Genomic DNA, 20,161 nt, shown 5'->3' on the forward strand with positions numbered 1-20,161 from the left:
ACAACCATCTGATCTTTGACAAATCTGACAAAAACAAGCAATGGGGAAAGGGCTCCCTGTTTAATAAATAGTGTTGGGAAAACTGGCTAGCAATATACAGAAAACTGAAACTGGACCCCTTCCTTACACCTTAGACAAAAATTAACTCAAGATGGATTAAAGACTTAAAGGTAAGACATAAAACCATAAAAACCCTAGAAGAAAACCTAGGCAATAACATTCAATATATAGGCATGGGCAAAGTCTTCATGACTAAAACACCAAAAGCAATGGCAACAAAAGCCTAAATTGACTAGTGGGATCTAATTAAACTAAAGAGCTTCTGCACAGCAAAAGAAAGTATCATCAGAGAGAAAAGGCAACCTAAAGAATGGGAGAAAATTTTTGCAATCTATCCACCCAACAAAGGGCCAATATCCAGAATCTACAAGGAAACTTAAAAAAATTTACAAGAAAAAACAAACAACCCCATCAAAAATTGGGCAAAGGATATGAACAGACACTTCTCAAAAGAAGACATTTATGTGACCAACAAACATATGAAAAAACGCTCATCATCACTGATCATTACAAAAATGCAAATCAAAACCACAATGAGATACCATCTCACGCCAGTTAGAATGGTGATCATTAAAAAGTCAGGAAACAACAGATGCTGGAGAGGATGTGGAAAAATAGGAACACTTTTACACTGTTGGTGGGAGTGTAAATTAGTTCAACCATTGTGGAAGACAGTATGGCAATTCCTCAAGGATCTAAAACCAGAAATACCATTTGACCCAGCAATTCCATTACCGGGTATATACCAAAGGATTATAAATCATTCTACTATAAAGAAACATGCACACATATGTTTATTGCAGCACTATTTGCAATAGCAAAGCATTCAACCCAAATGCCCATCAATAACAGACTGGATAAAGAAAATGTGGCACATATACACCATGGAGTACTATGCAGCTATACAAAAGACTGAGTTCATGTCCTTTGCAGGGACATGGATGAAGCTGGAAACCATCACTCTCAGCAAACTAACACAGGAACAGAAAGCCAAACTCCACATGCTCTCACTCGTAAGTGGGAGTTAAACAATCAGAACACATGTACACAGGGAGGGGAACATCAAACACCAGGGCCTGTCGGTGCATGGCAGGCAAGGGGAGGGATAGCATTAGGACAAATACCTAATGTAGATGATGAGTTGATGGGTGCAGCAAACCACCATGGCACATGTATACCTATGTAACAAACCTGCACGTTCTGCACGTGTATCCCAGAACTTAAAGTAGAATAATAAAAATAAAAGATACCTTTTCCAATAAAAAAAGAAAGAAAAACTCTTTAGAAGTCAAGATTTTGTTTTCACAAGGGGGATCCATTTCCTGCCCATCACTCAGGATCACTCCTGATCAAGGCCCCTCATTCATCAGGCACCAAATCACAGGCAAGAAATGAATTTACTCTAGGTCCCTGCTGAAAAGGAAGCCTCCAAGAAAGGAAGAGAAAAAGCCCTTGAAGCTGCCCCTCCTTGCTAGAGATGGTCAGCGAGCTGGATGAAACAGCTGCACAGCTCGGATGTCTAAAGATTGATTTTATTTATTTCCACTGAGCCACTGAGGTTTTTCAGGTTCAGAGTAAATCCAAAGCCCATTAACTCCAAAGCCATTTTTTGAGGAAAACATAAAAATGAATAATGGATTGCTGATAAAGTCCTTTAAATAAAGTCCTTTAAATTCCCACCAGCGTTATGAAATCATTCTTACTACAGAAACAATCATTGAACCACGTCAGACAAACTCCTCTGAGGTCAAGAATACTCCAAATTTATTCTGTTGACACATTTTTAAAAACCTCATATCTGCCACATGTGCAACTCAGGCATTCTTGGAAACCATCTCTGGGGTAGCCTGCTTTTACTTGGAAGCAGTGGGAAAACTTGGAAGAATATTTGGAGAAATATCCAGACTCTGAGGTCTTTCCAGCATTCCCAATCTGCCCTTCTTTATTTTTATTTTATTTTATTTTATTTTATTTTATTTTTATTTTATTTTGCGATGGAGTCTCACTCTGTTGCCCAGGTTGGAGTGCAGTAGCATGATCTCTGCCCACTGTAACCTTCATCTCCTGTGTTCAAGCAATTCTCGTGCCTCAGCTTCCTGAGTAGCTGAGACTACAGGCACCTTCCACCATGCCCAGGTAATTTTTTGTATTTTTAGTAGAGACAGGTTTTCACCATGGTGGCCAGGCTGGTCTTGAACTCCTGACCTCAAGTGATCTGCCCGCCTCAGTCTCCCAAAGTGCTGGAATTACAAGTGTGAGCCACTGTACCCAGGCCTATTTCCTAATAATAAAAAATAGTAACTTCTACTCACTGAATATCTATAGTGATCTAATCATTCTTCTAAGCACTTTAGATTCATGAACTCATTTAATTCACACTACAATTCCCTAAAGTACACATGATTAGTATCCTGCTCTTACCCTAGCAGAGACCGATTAAGTAAGTTGTCCATGGTATCACAGCTAGTCAGTCACAGAGTCGTCATCCAAATGCAGACATCTTGGATTCAGACTCTACATTAGACTAACCCATCTGGAATAGAGCAGGAAAGAACAAGGAAGACTCAACGTTTTTGGCCTCTATTTGGTAATTACGTTTTTAGGTAATTATAGACCCATTATCCTGGATGGGCACTTAGAGACTTTGTGGAACAGCAAGAGCCCTCTGTCATCCTGTGCCCATGACAGACATCACCAGTCAACCACAACACAGTATTTAAGTAACGCAAGGCAACTCCTCAGAATCTTTAACATTCTTGTTTGTTCTCCTGTACCAATCAATCATTTTGATATGAGAGTGTGCAGGAAAAAAACAGGAAACAGGTTTGCAGTACCTCCACATCGGTATTCAATGCTGTAATCCACTGCAGTGGCTCCATTAAAGACTATGCCACCCTTACACCCTCTCCAGCTAGGGTGCCTAGTGTTATGAACAAAGGAATAGGTATGGGTTCTTGTGTCCCCTCAATTTTTGATATTTTTAGCCATCAGATACCTTGTCTGCAATGTGTGCTCAGAGAGTAAGGGGGAAACTGGATAATTGATTTTCCAAATGTGTTCCCTAAATGTGTTCTCTGGGAAATAAGGGCACAGGAGGCTGCCTATTCTGTTTCAGACAAATCCCCTTCACTACAGTGTATTTGATGAGTTGGGGTTTGTTTTAATTCCATTTGGAAAAGGGCTTCAGCAGCTAAGCAAATGGTTTAAAAGTGCCCCAGAAGTCAAGATTAATAGAAACTATCCAGTTCTGATGTCCTGTCAAGCTAAAATTGCAGGGCACTAAGATTCTATGATCACTCCACTAAAACACAGCATCTAAGCTGTGGTGTGTTGTCCTTCCTGTTTCAGAGATGCAACCATGTGCAGGGCTACTGAGCTCTCTCTGCATCTGGGTGGGAGCCTAGTGGAAGTTTTGGGGCTCCTTACTGGTCTCCAAAATCCTCAAGACCATGTGAACACAGGAATCAAAGAAGGTTCTTAGATCAACCCCCAGGTCCTTGGTTTTCTTGCTCCTTTCCACCACTACAGGTGTTTAATTTCAACTTATCCCCCCGGCCCTTGGTTTTCTTGCTCCCTTCACTCAATACAGATGTGTAACTTCTTTTCATAATCACATATTCCCCTCCTTTCCAACAAGATCCAGATGGATTAAAAAATGCACCAAGTCCCTCCCACTAGCTTGCCTCTCTTCTGGTCTGCGTGACCTCCTAGGATCTGGAATTTTGTCAGCAATCCAGAAACTCCTTCATCATGACCCTGCATAGGCAAAGACTTCCCTGGAAGCTCCCTCACAGTCTGCTCCCTATAAAAGGCAGGCAGATGAGCCAGAGGAGCAGAGAGGCTGAGACCAACCCAGAAACCACCACTTCTCACGCCGAATCTCACACCTTCGGCCTCCAACATGAAGGTCTCCGCAACACTTCTGTGGCTGCTGCTCATAGCAGCTGCCTTCAGCCCCCAGGGGCTCACTGGGCCAGGTAAGCCCCCCAACTCCTTATAGGAAAGGTAACCACCTTTAGAGCTACCAGGTCAGCAAGAATCTTTAGAGACTCACTGCAAATTCTCCATCCGAAAAATAGGGAAATGGGTTTTGTGGGTGGACAAGAAATGGCTCATCCTCACATCCAGTCACTGGAAGAGCCAGAACTAGAAGCCCAGGCTCCCAAGGCTGTTCCCCACATTCAAGAGGGATGCTGAGTGCATCCATATCCAGCTATCCTTACAGTGTTTGAGAATGGGGCACTCTAAAGAATGGCTCTTTCTCACTGTGGACATGGTGGGCATTTTTGGCAGTGGGGGAGAAGGAAAATCTGTTGATTAGAAGCTCAATATGTTAATTCAACTCCAGGACAGCTTTCAGAGCCAGTGCCTAAGAGAAGAACGAGGTCCCAGGGGGATCTCTTGAGGTGACTTATTTTGACACTGTTTGGGAAAGTTATCTAGGAGATTTGTTCCATAACTCATTTTCCCATACTCTGGTGACAAATTTACTGAGTGTGTCAGTCCCCCTGAGCCAGTGCATGGCATGGTAACAAACAGTTCTAAATTATCAATGACTTAACAGAATTAACTAAATTAACAAAGTTACCTTCTCACTTCTACTAAATATCTATAATGTATGGGCTCAGGCTTCTGCATTTTATACTCAGGATTCTAGACTGATGGAGAAGTTGCCCACAACAGGGAACATCGATGGATACTGTGATAAAGAAAAAGGAAACTCTCAGGAGTCTTGCATAGGCAATGCACTGTGGCTCAAAAATGACACCCATCACTTTGTCTCCTCCCTTATTGATCAAAACGAATTAATGCCTCCAACAAACAAAAGTTGTCAAGAAATGCGAGTCTACCTTGTGTCTCAAAACTAAGGATGGAGAATATTTGGTGAAAATTACCATGACCATCACATGGCCACGTAGGTCTTTATAATGACAGAGTTAGCATTTGTCACACTGACCAAGCTTTTTCCTTCCCCTCAACAGTAATGATGAGTCCTCAATGCACAGGGGAGGATGCTGAAGACACAGGACAGCATCCGCCAGACGCATAGGACTTCAGAGCAGAGGGATTCTCCCTCCACCTCTCGCAATTTCTAGCTTTCTCCTAACTTCCTTTACAAAGTCATGCTTGGAAATGTATATGTATCATCATGTGGCTCGTTTTTTTCTCTGTGCATTTTTTTCCCCAAAATTCAGCTTCTGTTGCAACCACCTGCTGCTTTACCCTGACCAATAAGAAGATACCCCTTCAGCGACTGGAGAGCTACAGAAGGATCATCAGTGGCAAATGTCCCCAGAAAGCTGTGATGTAAGTAAATAAAGCTCACCCTCCCTTAGACAAAAAGTTAATGTCTAGGGCACAGAGTCAAGAACTGTGTCACAGTTGCTGGGAGTCATAGACTCTGATAGTTTGACCTCTGGTCCAATTCATTAATTTTCAAAGTGAATGTTCACTCCCAGCTCCCTGCCTGGGAGCTTGCTGTGGTCATATCAATTTCTTCAAGTTAAGAGCAAAGATGGTTTTACTAGGCCTTCAAGAGCAGCAACTAACCCAGGAGTTTCATCCTTCCTCCTCTCCATGGCAACCCTTTGTCGAGTGGCAAATGGTCCTTAAATATTTAGGGTCAAATGGGCAGAATTTTCAAAAACAATCCTTCCAATTGCATCCTCTGTCTCCCACAGCTTCAAGACCAAACTGGCCAAGGATATCTGTGCCGACCCCAAGAAGAAGTGGGTGCAGGATTCCATAAAGTATCTGGACCGAAAATCTCCAACTCCAAAGCCATAAATAATCACCGTTTTTGAAACCAAACCGGAGGCTGAGTGTTGCCTCATTTGTTTTCCCTTCTTACAATGCATTCTGAGGTAACCTCATTATCAGTCCAAAGGGCATGGGTTTTATTTAATATATATATATTTTTAAAAACCTATTGCATTTAATTTATTGAGGCTTTAAAACATATCCTCCATGAATATCAGTTATTTTTAAACTGTAAAGCTTTGTGCAGATTCTTTACCCCATGGAACCCCCAGTTCGATCCCCTGCCACAAGCGGGCAACGTTCCCCCTCTCCTCTCTTCCTCCCTGGAATCTTGTAAAGGTCCTGGCAAAGATGATTAGTATAAAAATGTCATTGTTCTTGTGAACCCAAAGTGTCACTCATTAAATGGAAGTAAATGTTGTTTTAGGAATACATAAAGTATGTGCATATTTTATTGTAGTCACTAGATGTAATTTTTTTGCGGGAAATCCACATTGAGCTGAGGGGGACTAAGGTGATTGTGGCCGGGAGGGGCTTGGTTATGGGGGTGGGAACTGTGTTCCTGGGAAATGACTTTTTGGCTTAGCTGGTCTTCATTGAAATGCAGGGTGAAACTGACAAACCCATTTCAGCCTTCTATTCCCATTTTCAACAGTATTTCCCGGACCCCAACACATCAGCCATGAAAATATCAGGAGCTTTGCCACCATTCCTTTTCTCCCCACCCCATGCTTGCCTCTCCTGGGACCTATTTTAACAGCCCTGTGGTATCTCCCTCTACCTGACCCTGCTCGTCGGTCTTCCAACCCAGACTAGGCAGACATGACAGACATTGGGAAATCAGAGGAAGGCTAGATGACCCTTTACCAGAGGTTTAGGGATGCAGGCTTTACAGGTGTAGTGGAGCTTAAAGTAGGCCTTGGTGCATGCACAAAGTGAACAAGCCTTGCTGGAGGTATTTCAGTCTAGGTAGAGGAGAAGAGGTGTTGTTGAGCAAAATCCAAGAAGTAGGAATGATCATGGTGCATTTACCCAGTTGTGTGGGGGCCCATCAAAAGGTGTCAGTGTTGGAGTATGTGTGAAATGGTGGGGAAATTTGGAAAGAAGTTTGAGGCCAGGCTGTCTAGGTGGGGAGTTTGTGCTTCATGTAAGGTGAACATATGATTCTTCCCAGTCAAGTTAGGATGCTTTTGAGAGCAGAAAACTGGTATTATTCATAAGTATTCTGGAACAACAGATATAAATTAACGCTGTCCTAAGCAAACTGGAGCATGTGGTCACTCCAGGAATAGAAGGCATTGCAAGTTTTGATTCAGTGGAGAGAAGTGCCATGACCACACTATGAGGGGGTTCAGGAAGGGCAACCAGGTGATCATGGGCTGAATTGGGAGGAGAAAAGAGAAGCACTTAGCTCACTATTGCAGTGTATGGAGGGTATGGAACCGGGGCATTGGTAGATGGGAAGGGAGAAGATAATTGCAAGAATGGCTGAGGCAGGGTGGAATGCCAAATTTTGTAGATGAAGAAGTAGAACCAGTGACATGGAAACTTCCTAAATGCCAAAGCTGCAATTAAATGTTAGCTTCTTACACCCAGAAAATTAACTTCTCTCTCTCACTGTTTACTCACACCTTAACTTCACCAGCTTGAGAACTTCCAGTCAAATGGACAGGCCCTCATCTTCCTGTATAAGCAACTTAAATCAGGATTCCCCTTCAGCATACACAATCAGCTTGCATTTCCATTGGTTACATTACCCATGTACCTGAATGCAGAGACTAACTATGTCCCCAAGGGTAGAAAAGGGTCACAGGGGCCCTGCTGGTGTAACTCTGCATGGTCTAAGGCCATTGATCTGAAGGGCCAGTGGCTTACTGTGTCATGCATGCCCAGCAGGGCCACTGCATGCAAAGCTCCCAGGGGCACCATTCATAAGGCCGTCCCCCTTGGACTGTGTGGTGGCAATGGCACAAGGCAATATGAAGAACAGAGTGAGATATTAGGAAGGGCACTGATCTAGGAGGCAGATGACTTCAGTTTCATCCCGGACAGAGAACTGGCCTGTGTCACTGTGTTACTTTTGGCTTTAGTTACCCCATCCATAATAGGGGTCTATTAATATCTTTTAAGGGATCTGACCAATGACCCACCAAGATCTCCTGTTCTGAGAGCACTACTTCTTGGAAAGCATCACTAGCTCCACCCATGGAGGGAAGGAATGTTGTCAGAGGGTTCTACACTCATAAGCCCAAGTCAGACAGGGGCCAGGCTAACTGGCACACTGACTCTATTTCTGGAAGATTTCTCTATGAGGCCCTCGAAAAGAAGCACAGATCCCCAGAACCACCAGAGAGCTTTTTGTATCTACTACAGAAGGGCTCCCACTAAGAGCAATCACTGGCCCTCACTCTGAGTACAAACCACCTCTCTGCCTATCCTATAGCCTAGCGGACTTCAGCCCTAAACCTCAGTCAGGATGTACCTCCAGAGGTCAGCATGTCCAGGAGGCATGGGATGGCCACAGAATAGCTCACTGGGATCACAGACCCTCAGGTTTCAGGTCAATCTTGATGAGGAGATCAAGAAGGGGAGTAGAGGGAAGAGGTGCCCTCTGTTTGTGAACGACTGAACAGAATTTGCTCATATCCCCTATTCCTATCTCAAGGAATCCTGAACCAAATTCCCTTCCAATTGGGAATAGCGTCAACAGGGCCTTGAGTATAAAACTGTGGGCACAAAATATTGGATGTGTTTAAGTTTTCTGATGGCACTCAGATCTTAACCAGGAATCAGGGCTGTCACCAGCTGATTTCTCTGGAAAGCATACTCTTAGATGAAGATGTTCATGCAGAGTTCACTGAGAATATGGGGAAGCTGAACTAATGAGAGGGAGAATTGATATTGTGATGTAATCGCAGCCCAGGTCTCAGCAATCCCACAGGGAACTTTAGAACTGGGATAGCACAAATGAGGTCAAGGGCCAGGCTTTTATACCCCTATCTGAACCAGTCCTGGCTGCAGGGTGCTCCTGGAAGAGGACACAACTGTGGGCAACGCAGCTGTTTTTAGCTGAGGGCAGGCCTTAGAGAGGAAATTCAGCTGAAAGGCATTGGCTGCCAACACTTCTAGCAGCTGGGGAAGAAGCACTTTAGACCTGGGAGGGAAAAACTTGGGCAGCACACTATGATCTCCACCATGACCCACCCCTTGTGCCATTCAAATCCACTTGCTTATACACAAAGTTCTGGAAAACTCATCCAGAAATCTGTTGAGCCTCATTTCTTTAGGAAACTTGCAAGAAGGTTGGTGGCATGAACAGTAGCCACCCCCAACAGCTGCAACTGGTCTTTAGGTTATAAATGATGCTTATCACCCCACTCCTAGAACACTCATTCTAGATTTTCCTCAGCCCGTGCCTCTGCTGGCCTAAGTGGCTTGCCTTCAGGATTCACCCCAGCCCTCATCCCTGAGAGGTTCAGCCCCGGTCTTCATACTCCTCTCAGGACAAGGATATGGCTGCTACTGTTGTCCATTTGCCATTAAAATGGGTCAAGATGCACCCATAAGGGTCACCCAGGTGCCAAACATATTCTTATCTACCCGCATTGAGTAAAAGCAGCTCCACCCACTTCTGTTGACCAGGCCCCATTACCCTGACCTGGATGGTGACCTCTTCCTCTCTTTGCCTGTTAGTTTCTTGGCCTGCAAGTCTAAAGACATAGATTGCAGCCACAGCTGAGGATTAATGAGACTCCCTCTAGGAACCAAGGGGTAAACATTCTTCCTCTGGGAAATAGGATTTCTAAATCCATACAGCCCTGATGTGCACAAATCCCCCAAAGTGGGTCACTAGGAGTAACGGTAAGTAGGGCAACTTTTGCTTCCATCTTTGACCTGGATCTATGAATTTTACCTATTGGGAATACAGCATCACTTATTATTTGCTTTAGGGTCTATATTGAATCCTAGATGATAATATTTCTTCCTTGTAGGATGTTCTTTCCAAACTGGTGCCTTAACTGTGCCTTCAGCAGGCCATTCCATTACTCTATCAGCCTGGAAGCCTGTGGATAACACAGGTAGATAGTAGGATAGGATCAGTGCTGCACCTCATTTCCTGTAGTGTGTCTTCCAGTCTATAGTGATGTTATGTGGCAACTCGTGCCAGTGAACACTCTGTAAGCTCTCAGATAATGGTGCTGTCTAAGGTACTGGAGTCAGAAATACCTGGAAAGTGTGTCTACTCCAGTTGAGGTGAGTCATTGCCCTTTTCAGAGTAGAATAGATGCAATGTAATCAAACATGTACTTTCCACCAAATGGCTGGTTAGTCTCCCGGATGGATGGATGATGCCATAGCCGGGGATCAACAAGGTGCTATGTTACTGGCAGGTTGGACATTCAGCTACAGGGCCATGTGTCATCTAAACTCCTGCTACCATAATGACTTCGTTCATATTCTCACTGTCCCAGAACTGTGGTGACAAATAACAGAAGCTGGCTGATGCCAACTGGCTGAGTCTTCTTGTTACCTTAGTCATTCTTTATGTCCAGATTCCCTGATGGGATTAGCACCACATCTTTACATACTCTGCCCTGCCTCATAGCTTCATCCACATGCCTGTCTCCCAGAACCCCTTTCTCCCAGATTTTTTTACCTTTGTTTTTCCAGGCCCCTGCCCAATGATGCAGACCATTCAACACCATCTATGAATCCATATATATTTTAACCTCAGGCCACCTCTCTGTGTATACAAGTCGAAGACTAGTTTGAGAAAACTGCTCAAACTCTATCCATTGAGAGGATTTCCCCTCAATTCTCCTTTTCAAGGCCATCCCTGAGTTGACCTGTAGAGCAATTGGCATCCGTTTTTCATTTGTATCCACATGCTGAGCTGAACCGTCTGTGAACCATGCTCAGCCTTTTTCTTCCTCCATCAGCTTGTCACGAGTGACTCCCAGGCAGCCATGGGTATGAAGTGAGCAAGTGGCATGCAGTATGGATGACATGGGAGTCTGAGCCATCTGCTCATACGGTTTACTGTGCAATGCCCTTTGGCACTGCTGTGCCCAATCCCAATGCACTGCCTCAATTACCACTGGGCCCACCTGGCATTATGATTTGGTAGGTTTGATTGAACCCAGATCATGGGGAGCAAAGTCTGCAAAATTCTGGCTACAAATATCATTTGATTTCCCATGGCCAGGCTCTCTATCTCTACAAGAGTTCAGTAGCACACCAGGAACTTTTTTTCAAAAGATACTAGTTCTCCTCTTCAGACAGCTGACTTTTCTCCAAAACCCCAGGTTCTTCTACTAAAGCATAGATTTCACAGGGCCCAGTGGGCCTCTTTTCCCATCCCAGTGTGGTAACTCTAATACCATAAGGTCCGCCTGGTTTATGACCCAAGCCACAGGATCTCTTGTGCCACAGCCTGGACCCATTGCAGAGCCCATTCCTGTTCAGCATCCCAGTCACTACTGGTAACCTTCTGTGTATGTGAGTCAGAGTAGCCCTGCCTCCTAAGTGGAGATAAGCTGCCTACTGGGCACTGCACTTCTTTTTAAATGGTAGAGGCATGAGATGCAATTATTAGTCTTTTACTTAAGAGGAAGTGTCCCTGTATGCCCCTAAACTCATCATATGGGATATTCTGGAGCTGAAATGACCCTTCAGAATTGAACAGGCCCAATTTAGGAGACAGGGAGCAGGAGTTTCTATACCTACATCAACCAATCATTACATATGGACTACCCCAGAAATGGGGATGTGACCTTGAGGAAAGCAGTTCTCTGCAGCCAGGAGCAACTCACAGAGAAGCAGTCAGCAGAGACTTATTGACCACTGATGCTGCAGAAGCCAAGAGAATGACTATCTCGGTCCAGGCAGGTGGGTGGGGCTCTAGGTAAAGCAACATAGCAACTACTATGTGATGCAGGGCGTGGGCTTCATGCATGATCTATGGCTCCTGGCTTTGCTGTGTAGCCACCTTGTAAAGTAAGTTTGGGAAACTTCTGTTTTCTCACTGGGCATTAGTTTATCCAACCATAAAACAGATTCTTTTTTTTTTTTTTTTGAGGACGGAGTCTCGGTCACGCCTGAGGCAGTGGTCGATCTCAGCTCACTGCAAGCCCTCCGGGTTCACGCTTACATTCTCCTGCCTCAGCCTCCCGAGTAGTTAGACTGCAGGCCCACCACTGCCTCGGCTAGTTTTTTTTATTTATTAGTAGAGACGGGTTTCACCTGCGGTTAGCCAGGATGGTCTGACCTCCTGATTCCAGGGTCCCACTGCCTCGCCTCCCAGTGCTGGGATTACAGGCTTGAGCCACCGCGCCCGGCCCATAAAACAGATTCTTAAACTAGATATATGGCTTCTAACTGGCTGTGTATTAAAATCACCAGGGACTTGTTTAAAAACACAGATTCTAAATTATCTTCCCCAAAGATTCTAGTTCAATGTATTAGAGTAGGGATGGGGTTAGTGGACCCTATTTTACCTCCTGGATTTGCTCCAGCTGTGGTGTGCCCCCAACTCACTTAATTTCCCTGGTAAAGTTTGGGTAAAGACACCTGCCACGGGAGGATTATGTGAAATGACAGGCAAATAGCACTATAAACAAAGGCATGTAGTTGCATGCTCAGCATAGTTAAAGAGTGTGTTCATGGGCCTTGTGAGTAAGATACTTGGCTTCTCTAAACTTCCGTTCTTTTATCTTCATAACAAGGACCATAAATGCACTTACTCCAGAGTCAATCAGAAGGATTAAATTAGATAACACACATAAATTCGGTAGCTCCTGGCCTGGAGAACAAATTCAACACAAGTAGCCATCATTATTTATTGAGTTTCTACTGCATGTCAGTTGCATCACTAAATGCTATGCAAATTAGCTTGTGGAATGTTTCTTCCAAGAACCTCCAAGCAACCTTGGGAAAGGCTAGTAGCAAATACCAGCTAGTTCTGTTTTGTGGAAGGGATAAATGAGGCCCAGGATGAGAGAGTACGCTGTAGTAAAAGACTCGTGGGATATATCCAGGACCTGAGCACTGAGACACCCGGGCCTATTAACAGGGATATTAATCCTGTATGACTTTAAGGATTTTGTTTCTGTCCTCAGGTCTCAGTTTTGCTGAGAAAGGATAGGGTGGAAAACAACAGTTCTCAGGTCCTTTTTAATTCTTCCTCTACTTGTGTAGTCTCGGAGGGAATCTGAGAAAAAGGGCAAAGCAGGGAGTCCATGTTTTCAGGTTTACTTCCATCAAATGGTTCTGTATTCCTGGGGACCAGGTAGGAAGCCAGGAGATCTGTTTTCACCACAAGTGATTCATTTTCAGCCCCCATTAGGAGTTATTTCTGACCACAGGTTTCTCATTCCCCAGCAGCAGAAAATGCGAATTGAATCCACTTTAGATGGCTGCTGTCCAGGAGCCACCAAAAACGAGAAACAGAAAGAAGCTGGACAGCCACCCACTCCCTGCAGAAGACAGCTGAGCTGGGCAGAACAGCTGAATCCAGATGGTCTGAAATGCTGGCTTAACATTCCCACACTCAACTTCTGCAGGTAGCATCAAGTTGAAGTCTGGGAAGGTAATCTGCAAAATGAAAATAGCAGACAAACTGCCTGTTGTCACTGAAGTCCTGCCCAATTATGACACTGATATCACTCAGAAGCTGCTGTTCCTGGACCACATTAGCCACATGTCTCTGAAGCCTGGAGTACTCCCAACACTTGATCCTTGGCAAGATATCTGGGACCTCTTCCCTTTCTCTGGCATTCCTCATCATTTCTTTTCCACAACACAAGTAATTCTTTGAAAAACCATGCCCACTGCAACATGTTTCAATTTGGAAGCATGAGCCTCTGTTTGGGAGAAATCAGGAGAATGTTATTGTCTTACACTTTGAGTCCCTTCCTAGAATTCCTAGCATTTCCTAGCCATACTTCTTCTGAAGTTCCTAAAAGTAATGACAGTTAAGCTTACTGAGAACTTAACTATGTGCTTGTCACTGTTTAAAGCACTTTACATTTGTCAATTAATCTAACCTTTATAACACTATAACCCCACTATTTCCAGAAGTATAAACTGAGATACAGCTTCTTAGTTTTCATCCTTTGCCACATCCAATGATTGATGAGCATAGGGAATCAGTCTAATAGATACAAGTGGGCATTTTGCCTGGCCTCGGGACAAGTATAACCTAAGGCTTTACCTAGAGGAAGTTCAGTTGAAGGTTATGGCTCTTGACTTTTCCTTGATCTAACATCCAAAAGAGAATGCTGGTCCCCTCTGGGCAAGGTTCCTGTGCCTTCTTCTATGCCCATATGTCATTCGCAGGTTTTCAGTGAAGACTGCTGGTCCGCAGAGGGCCTAAGGAAAACTTCCTCTTTTGATTAGAAAAGAAAACACAGGCCTGGCATGGCAGGTTTACTGTCAAATAAATGAAATGTACAACTCAGGCACAGAAAGGGTGTTGTCTAATCAAATCTGAGCAGTCTAGTAGGACTACATGGAGGAGGGAGGATGGAAGTCAAGTTAGCAATAATTTCCAGAATTTGGAATAATGGAGGAAGAAAAAGACAAGAATTCAAGGAGTTAATGGTGAGTATCTGCATGAGCAAGATGGAGGCAGGGATGAGTGTGCAGTGCAGGGGTAACTACACAAACATCCATGACATGCTTCCAAGCTGGCATTTGATGCAGCTATGATACTGAATTTCTCAGCCCTGCACCAACCATCCACTGGAGCAAGTAGAAGCTATGTCAGTTTGTCTACTAATATTGCATCAGATACCGTGCCTTGATATGCATTTTTAGGAGAGAGAGCTTTAATGGATCAGTCTGTCCCACACTTTGTTTTTCCCTGGAGCTGGGTGAGAGGGACAGGGGCCTCCAGCTCCTGTATGACACAGACCACTCCACTGGCCCTGGTGATATATTGGAATTCCCCTTTGATTTTACTTGGGGAAAGACTTTGACAACTAAAGCAAGGTTTGAAAACCATAGTACTCCAAGATCTTCATGTGCTACCCAGCATCACATATCCTCTGATACTAAGAAAAAGATAAGATAAAGCTTTTGTTTCTGTCCTCCGGTCTCAGTTTTTCTGAGAAAGGACAGGGTGGAAGACAACAGTTCTCAGGTCCTATTTAATTCTTCCTCTAATTGTGCTGTCTCAGAGGGAATCTAAGACAAAGAACAAAGCTGGGAGTCCATGTTTTGGGGTTTACTCCCATCAAACGGTTCTGTGTTCCTGCGGAATATAAGATAGCTTTATATCTGTAGGATTCCTGGCTTCCCTCTTTCAGACAAAGTTCTAATTAATACCACCTTGGGTTGTGAAGAGTGGTATCACTTAGAACCCTGCTAGCAAGGTTTAGAAATACACAGGTTTTTCTAATCTCTGGTTGGAATCTCAGCCATGGTTAAGTCCACGACGAAGATGCTGACAGACTTGAGGATAGTGCAAATTTTGGATCTACTCACCTCTCTGATGACCACAATTTACTTTCTTCCTCTCTTTTCTACAAAAAACACTTAAGTGCAAAGGAAGTGCAGCCCATGAGATGATCCAGCTCGGAGCACTTCCTCTTTTTAGGCTGGGCATAACTGCACCTCCCTTTCCTATTCCATCCCCAGTAGTCTCAGCAATGTATGGAAAATGTGCCCAGTCCCAGCCCACTGCTTCCCTTTTCAATTTCTTGGAAACGTCCCCAGGACCCAATGCCTACTCTGCAGATTTTGGATCTCATCTCATAATTCTTTGACAATAATTCTGCAAAGGAATTCCCTCTCTTCTCCCTAATTTTTTCTGTCCTATAAAATAACATCATGATTTGGTTTAAAAAATTAAGTAAGGCAGCCAAAGAAGCAGAGAGGCCAAGAAAATCCCAGAAACCTCCAACTCTTGCCCTCTAACATGAAGGTCTCCCCAGCTCTTCTGTGCCGGCTGCCACCATGAGTTCCCAGGTGTTTGCTGAGCCAGGTAAGGCCTCTCTCTCCTTTCAGGAAAGTTAACAATCTCCAGGACAATCTGATCAATAAGGGCCCTCAGAATGTCACTGCAATAAGAGCCTTCAGAATTTAGGGGAAATTTTTTTTCCCTAAAAAATGGGAATATGTTTCAAGAGAAACCAGATTGGTATAAGCCAGAACTAGAATTCTAGGCCACCAAAGCCAGTCTCCGGGCTCTTTCCAGGACACCAGTTTTGGGAAGAGGTCTACTGTATTGTATAACTCTGGGATTTTCAAGAAAACATTTTGTTTATAAAATTAGGCAGTTGGTCCAGCACCCTGGCTCACATCTGTAATCCACCATTTTAGGAGCCCAAGGAGGGTGGATCACTTGAACCTGGGAGTTTGAGATGAGCCTGGGCAACATGGCACAGCCCTCTCTCTATAAAAAATACAAAAATTAGCTGGGCATGGTGACACACACCTGTATTCCCAGCTTCTAGGGAGGCTGAGTGGGGAGGATTGTTTGAGCCAGGAGATTGAGGCTGCAGTGTGCTGTGAGCATGCCATTGCATTCCACCCTGGGGAACAAAGTAAGACCTTCTGCCAAAACCAGCTTGGGCGTGGAGACCCCAGCCCAGCGGCGCTAGAGGAATTGAAGATAAAGACACAGAAATAGAATCAGGGAGCTGGCAGTCTTCAGAGCTGAGAGCCACAAACAGAGTTTGACCCACATATTTATTGACAGTAAGCCAGTGATAAACATTGTTCCTATAGGTTATAGATTAGCTAAAAGCATTCCTTATGGGAGACAAAGCATTCTTAGCAAGGAGTAGAGAAATAGGCTCTGGCTGATTACCTGCAGCAAAAAACATGTTGTTAAGGCACAGGCTGCTCATGCTATTGCTTGTGATGTGAGCAGTTTTCTGCTCCAGGCGGGCCAGGCATTCCTTGCCCTGCTCCAGTAAACCAACAACTTCAAGGACTGTGCTATTGCTTGTGGTTTGAGCAGTTTTCCGCTCCAGGCGGGCCAGGCATTCCTTGCCCTGCTCCAGTAAACCAACAACTTCTAGCAGTGTGCATCATAGCCATCATGAGCACGTCACATTTTTGCAGAAATCCTGTTTATGGCCAGTTTCTTTAAGGCCTGTTTATGACAGGCTTAGGTCTGGTTCCCAAAAACCTTCTCTAATAAATAAGTAAGTATAAATGCATAAAAATAAAATTGGGCAGTTATATTTTCTTTCTGAAAAAGATGAACCTGGAAGAATGAAACTGGGTGTGAGGGCATGGCTTTAGGAAGTGGAGGCCATAATCCCAAAGAATGGTCTTTTGACTTGGCTGGTCTCCATGCAGGTTAAAGACAGACAAGACTGCTCTGGCACTGTGATTCTAGACCCTAATTCCAACTTCCTGGGACAAAGGATTATGGTCACTTGTTCAGCATCAGCCCATAGCCATTTCCTTCCTTTCCTGCCCACCACACCTTCTTTCCTACCAGGGGAACTTTCCCACCCAATCTATAGCAATAGCCTCTGAAATATTCTCCCTGGCTGCAGTCAGTCCCATTCAACCTATCCTCAACTTCAGAGGAATACCAATGGTGAATTGAAACCTCAGAGGAAGAGCAGGTGGCAATAGATTCAGTGGTCAGGTTACACTTCTCAGTGGAGAAGAGGCATAAGGAGAACCTCTCTTAAATGATGGGGTGAGATCAAAGGAGAGGTTTGACTGAGCTAATTTAGGGTGGACAGAAGAGTAGGAAAGAAGCAGAACTCTTGTCTGGCTGGAATTTGGTCCAATAATAGGAAAAACATTTTAAACTTTTAGAATGCAAGCTTGGAGCTACATTTTGGAGGATCTTGAATGTCAACAAGGAGAGTCGGGTTCAGTTCTGAAGGTCGGAGGAAGACACTGAAGGTGTGTGAATTAGTGGGGAAGAGATGCAGCCTAATCAGAGGTATGCATGAGGAAGACAGAGCTTCTGGCTACATCAGGATGGAATGTGGAAAGGAGGACCTGAGAGCAGGTATCTGCAATAATCCAGGCAAGAAGCGATGGTAGGGGTGGAGGAGAGGCAGCCACTCATAGGAAGAATGGGGTCAGCTGGAGCTTACTGAAGATATTTGGTCAAGAAGACAGAGTGGGAGGCCCAGGGACCCAGCTCCTAGAACCCACTACCAAAATATCACAAGGCAGTATTCAGAGGCATGCCTACCCTGAGCCCCAAGTTCACTTCCCTCTCTCACTAGCCCTGAAAGCCCCAACTGCAGAGCTTTTTAAACATGGATTCAAAAAGACAGGGCCTCCTCTTCCTGGATAACCCCAAGATTCTACTGCAGTCTATGAGTTTGGCCAGCTCCTTTTTCCAAAAGGGGACCCACTTGTATGGAAATTAGCTATAATTTTACCTCCTTATCAACAGTAAAGACCAATAGCAGGGCCAATACCTGCCAGTCTTGGGGAGAGAACGATAGCTTCTGTAGAAAGCAGAGCACTCAGAAGCATGGAGCACTGGAAAATCTCACCCTGGGAAGCAGGAGATATTGATGCTGATTCCAGGAGTGGCACTGACTCCCTGAGCATGGTGACATATCAAGTTCTCCTTCAGTTTTCCTCTTCATTAAATGGGGATAATGCTGTGTTACAGGAAGCAAGTGAGGGAATCTGGCGGATGATCTCACATATTTTCCCAGCCCTAGGAGCCATGTCTTGGCAAACATCATCACATGCGCTGGCTAGCGAAGAGTTGGAAAGGAAAGTATTTCAAATCTGTCTTCATGTGCCAGCCAGGGACCTGGATTACTGTGAACCCACTCCTAGCTCAGGCATTGCCTGCCTAGACACAGATTTTTCATTAAGGCTCCCCATCCCCACCCCCAAATTCAACAAAAGTCTTGGGAGCAATTATCAACCAGACAACTTCATTCATCCTCATGCCAGATCCAGTCGTTCTGTATACTTCTCCTGCCACCAAGATCTCATCTCCAAACACCAATCAGGAGTGAACTCTAAAACTCTAACCAAGTGTATAAGCACGTAGTGAGTTGGAATAAAAATAACTAAAATATCACCATATGCATTGATACTCAGAAGACCCTCTGGCACTCAGCAAGGCTTGGGCAGAAGGCGGTAGAAAATGGTAAGTGCTGTAGGTCTCTATGTTGAAGAAGTTCTCAAGCTGTTTTCCTCCAACTCCCATAGCATGAACCTGTAAACTCAAAGGACTGGAGATGCTGGGGCCTCTAATACAGCAGTTCCCAGCAGGGAACAGCAACCAAACTGGTGTGCATTGCACATCATTGAGCATTGCATCCTCAGCTCTTTCTTTAGGCCATGTGTCAGGTAAGTCTGTGCAAATCATTTTTTCTTCCACGAGACCCAGCTTACCTTTTGCACTAGACTGATAGTTTCCAAATTGACTGTGAATCAGAATCACCAAGACTACTTCTGAAAATACACATTTCCTGGCCTTATCCCAAGATTCTGAGTCAGGACATTGGGTTGTGGAACAGTGCCCCCATCAGGATTTTAACCGGTTTTCCTGGGGATACAAAGGTATAGCTCAGTCTAGCACTAGAACACTGATGCTCTCTGAGGTTCCTTTGTTCTCTCACATGTGAGTTCGGACCCCACTGCCTTGAACTTGCATGGCAGTCTTTGGAATGACCTGCCCAAGTCCTGTGTGACCTTTCATTTCCTCTCCAGTCCTGGATCATCATAAACCAGCTGTGTGATTTGCGGTGACGCACTTCATCTTTCCCTTCTAGTGTCTCTTTCCATTATTTCTATGACCCTTGTTATCTCTGAATAAATCTGAGATGAAGCTGGAGAATGTAGCCATTCTTCAGAACCTGTGATTCGCAGGACATGTTTCTACCTGGCCCTGCTATGTTCCTTGGGAATCACTTAAGACAGAGAACAGCTTCCATTGCAGGATATTTGTTTCTTTTCCAATGCTAATTGATCTCTGTCTACTACTAACCTATGGTCTAGACCATGGTCTCACCATTCACCAGCTCCTAAACTATGAGCAAGTGTTTGCATCTGCTTTAGATAGTGGCTAACTAGGAAGGAGTTAGAGAAAAGGACGAGAGAGAGAAAGCTCAGAATGGTCACCTCCCCGGGGAATGCGTTCAGGCTGCTGGACCAAACAGCTGCAGGACTTGGGCAGTCTTAAGTTTCATTTTAGCTTTTCATGGTAAGGTTTTTGAAATCCACATTAAAACCAAAACCAAAGGAAGGGAAATTGCAAAACACAGGGACTTTCCGACTGTAGGCTCTGAACCATCTGTAGAACTTGGACATGGTGTCTCTGGGTATGTGTTACACCTGGGATCTTTCTCCTATTCCTTCTGTGGCCCAGAGCATCCTGCTTCTCTGGTTT

At 44.5% G+C, this 20,161-nt stretch overlaps 1 protein-coding gene across 1 annotated transcript; it reads left to right on the plus strand.

Moving 5' to 3' along the window:
* The first annotated feature begins 2,315 nt into the window (after positions 1-2,315).
* CCL11 (C-C motif chemokine ligand 11) lies at positions 2,316-6,272 on the plus strand. Its single transcript, XM_003912598.4, has 3 exons — positions 2,316-4,037; positions 5,256-5,367; positions 5,742-6,272. The coding sequence occupies exons 1-3, from the start codon at positions 3,962-3,964 to the stop codon at positions 5,845-5,847; spliced, it is 294 nt and encodes a 97-aa protein (XP_003912647.1). The 5' UTR covers positions 2,316-3,961; the 3' UTR covers positions 5,848-6,272.
* The last annotated feature ends 13,889 nt before the right edge of the window (positions 6,273-20,161 follow it).

Source organism: Papio anubis, chromosome 17 (assembly GCF_008728515.1).
Source record: "Papio anubis isolate 15944 chromosome 17, Panubis1.0, whole genome shotgun sequence".
Classification (NCBI taxonomy): Eukaryota; Metazoa; Chordata; class Mammalia; order Primates; family Cercopithecidae; genus Papio; species Papio anubis.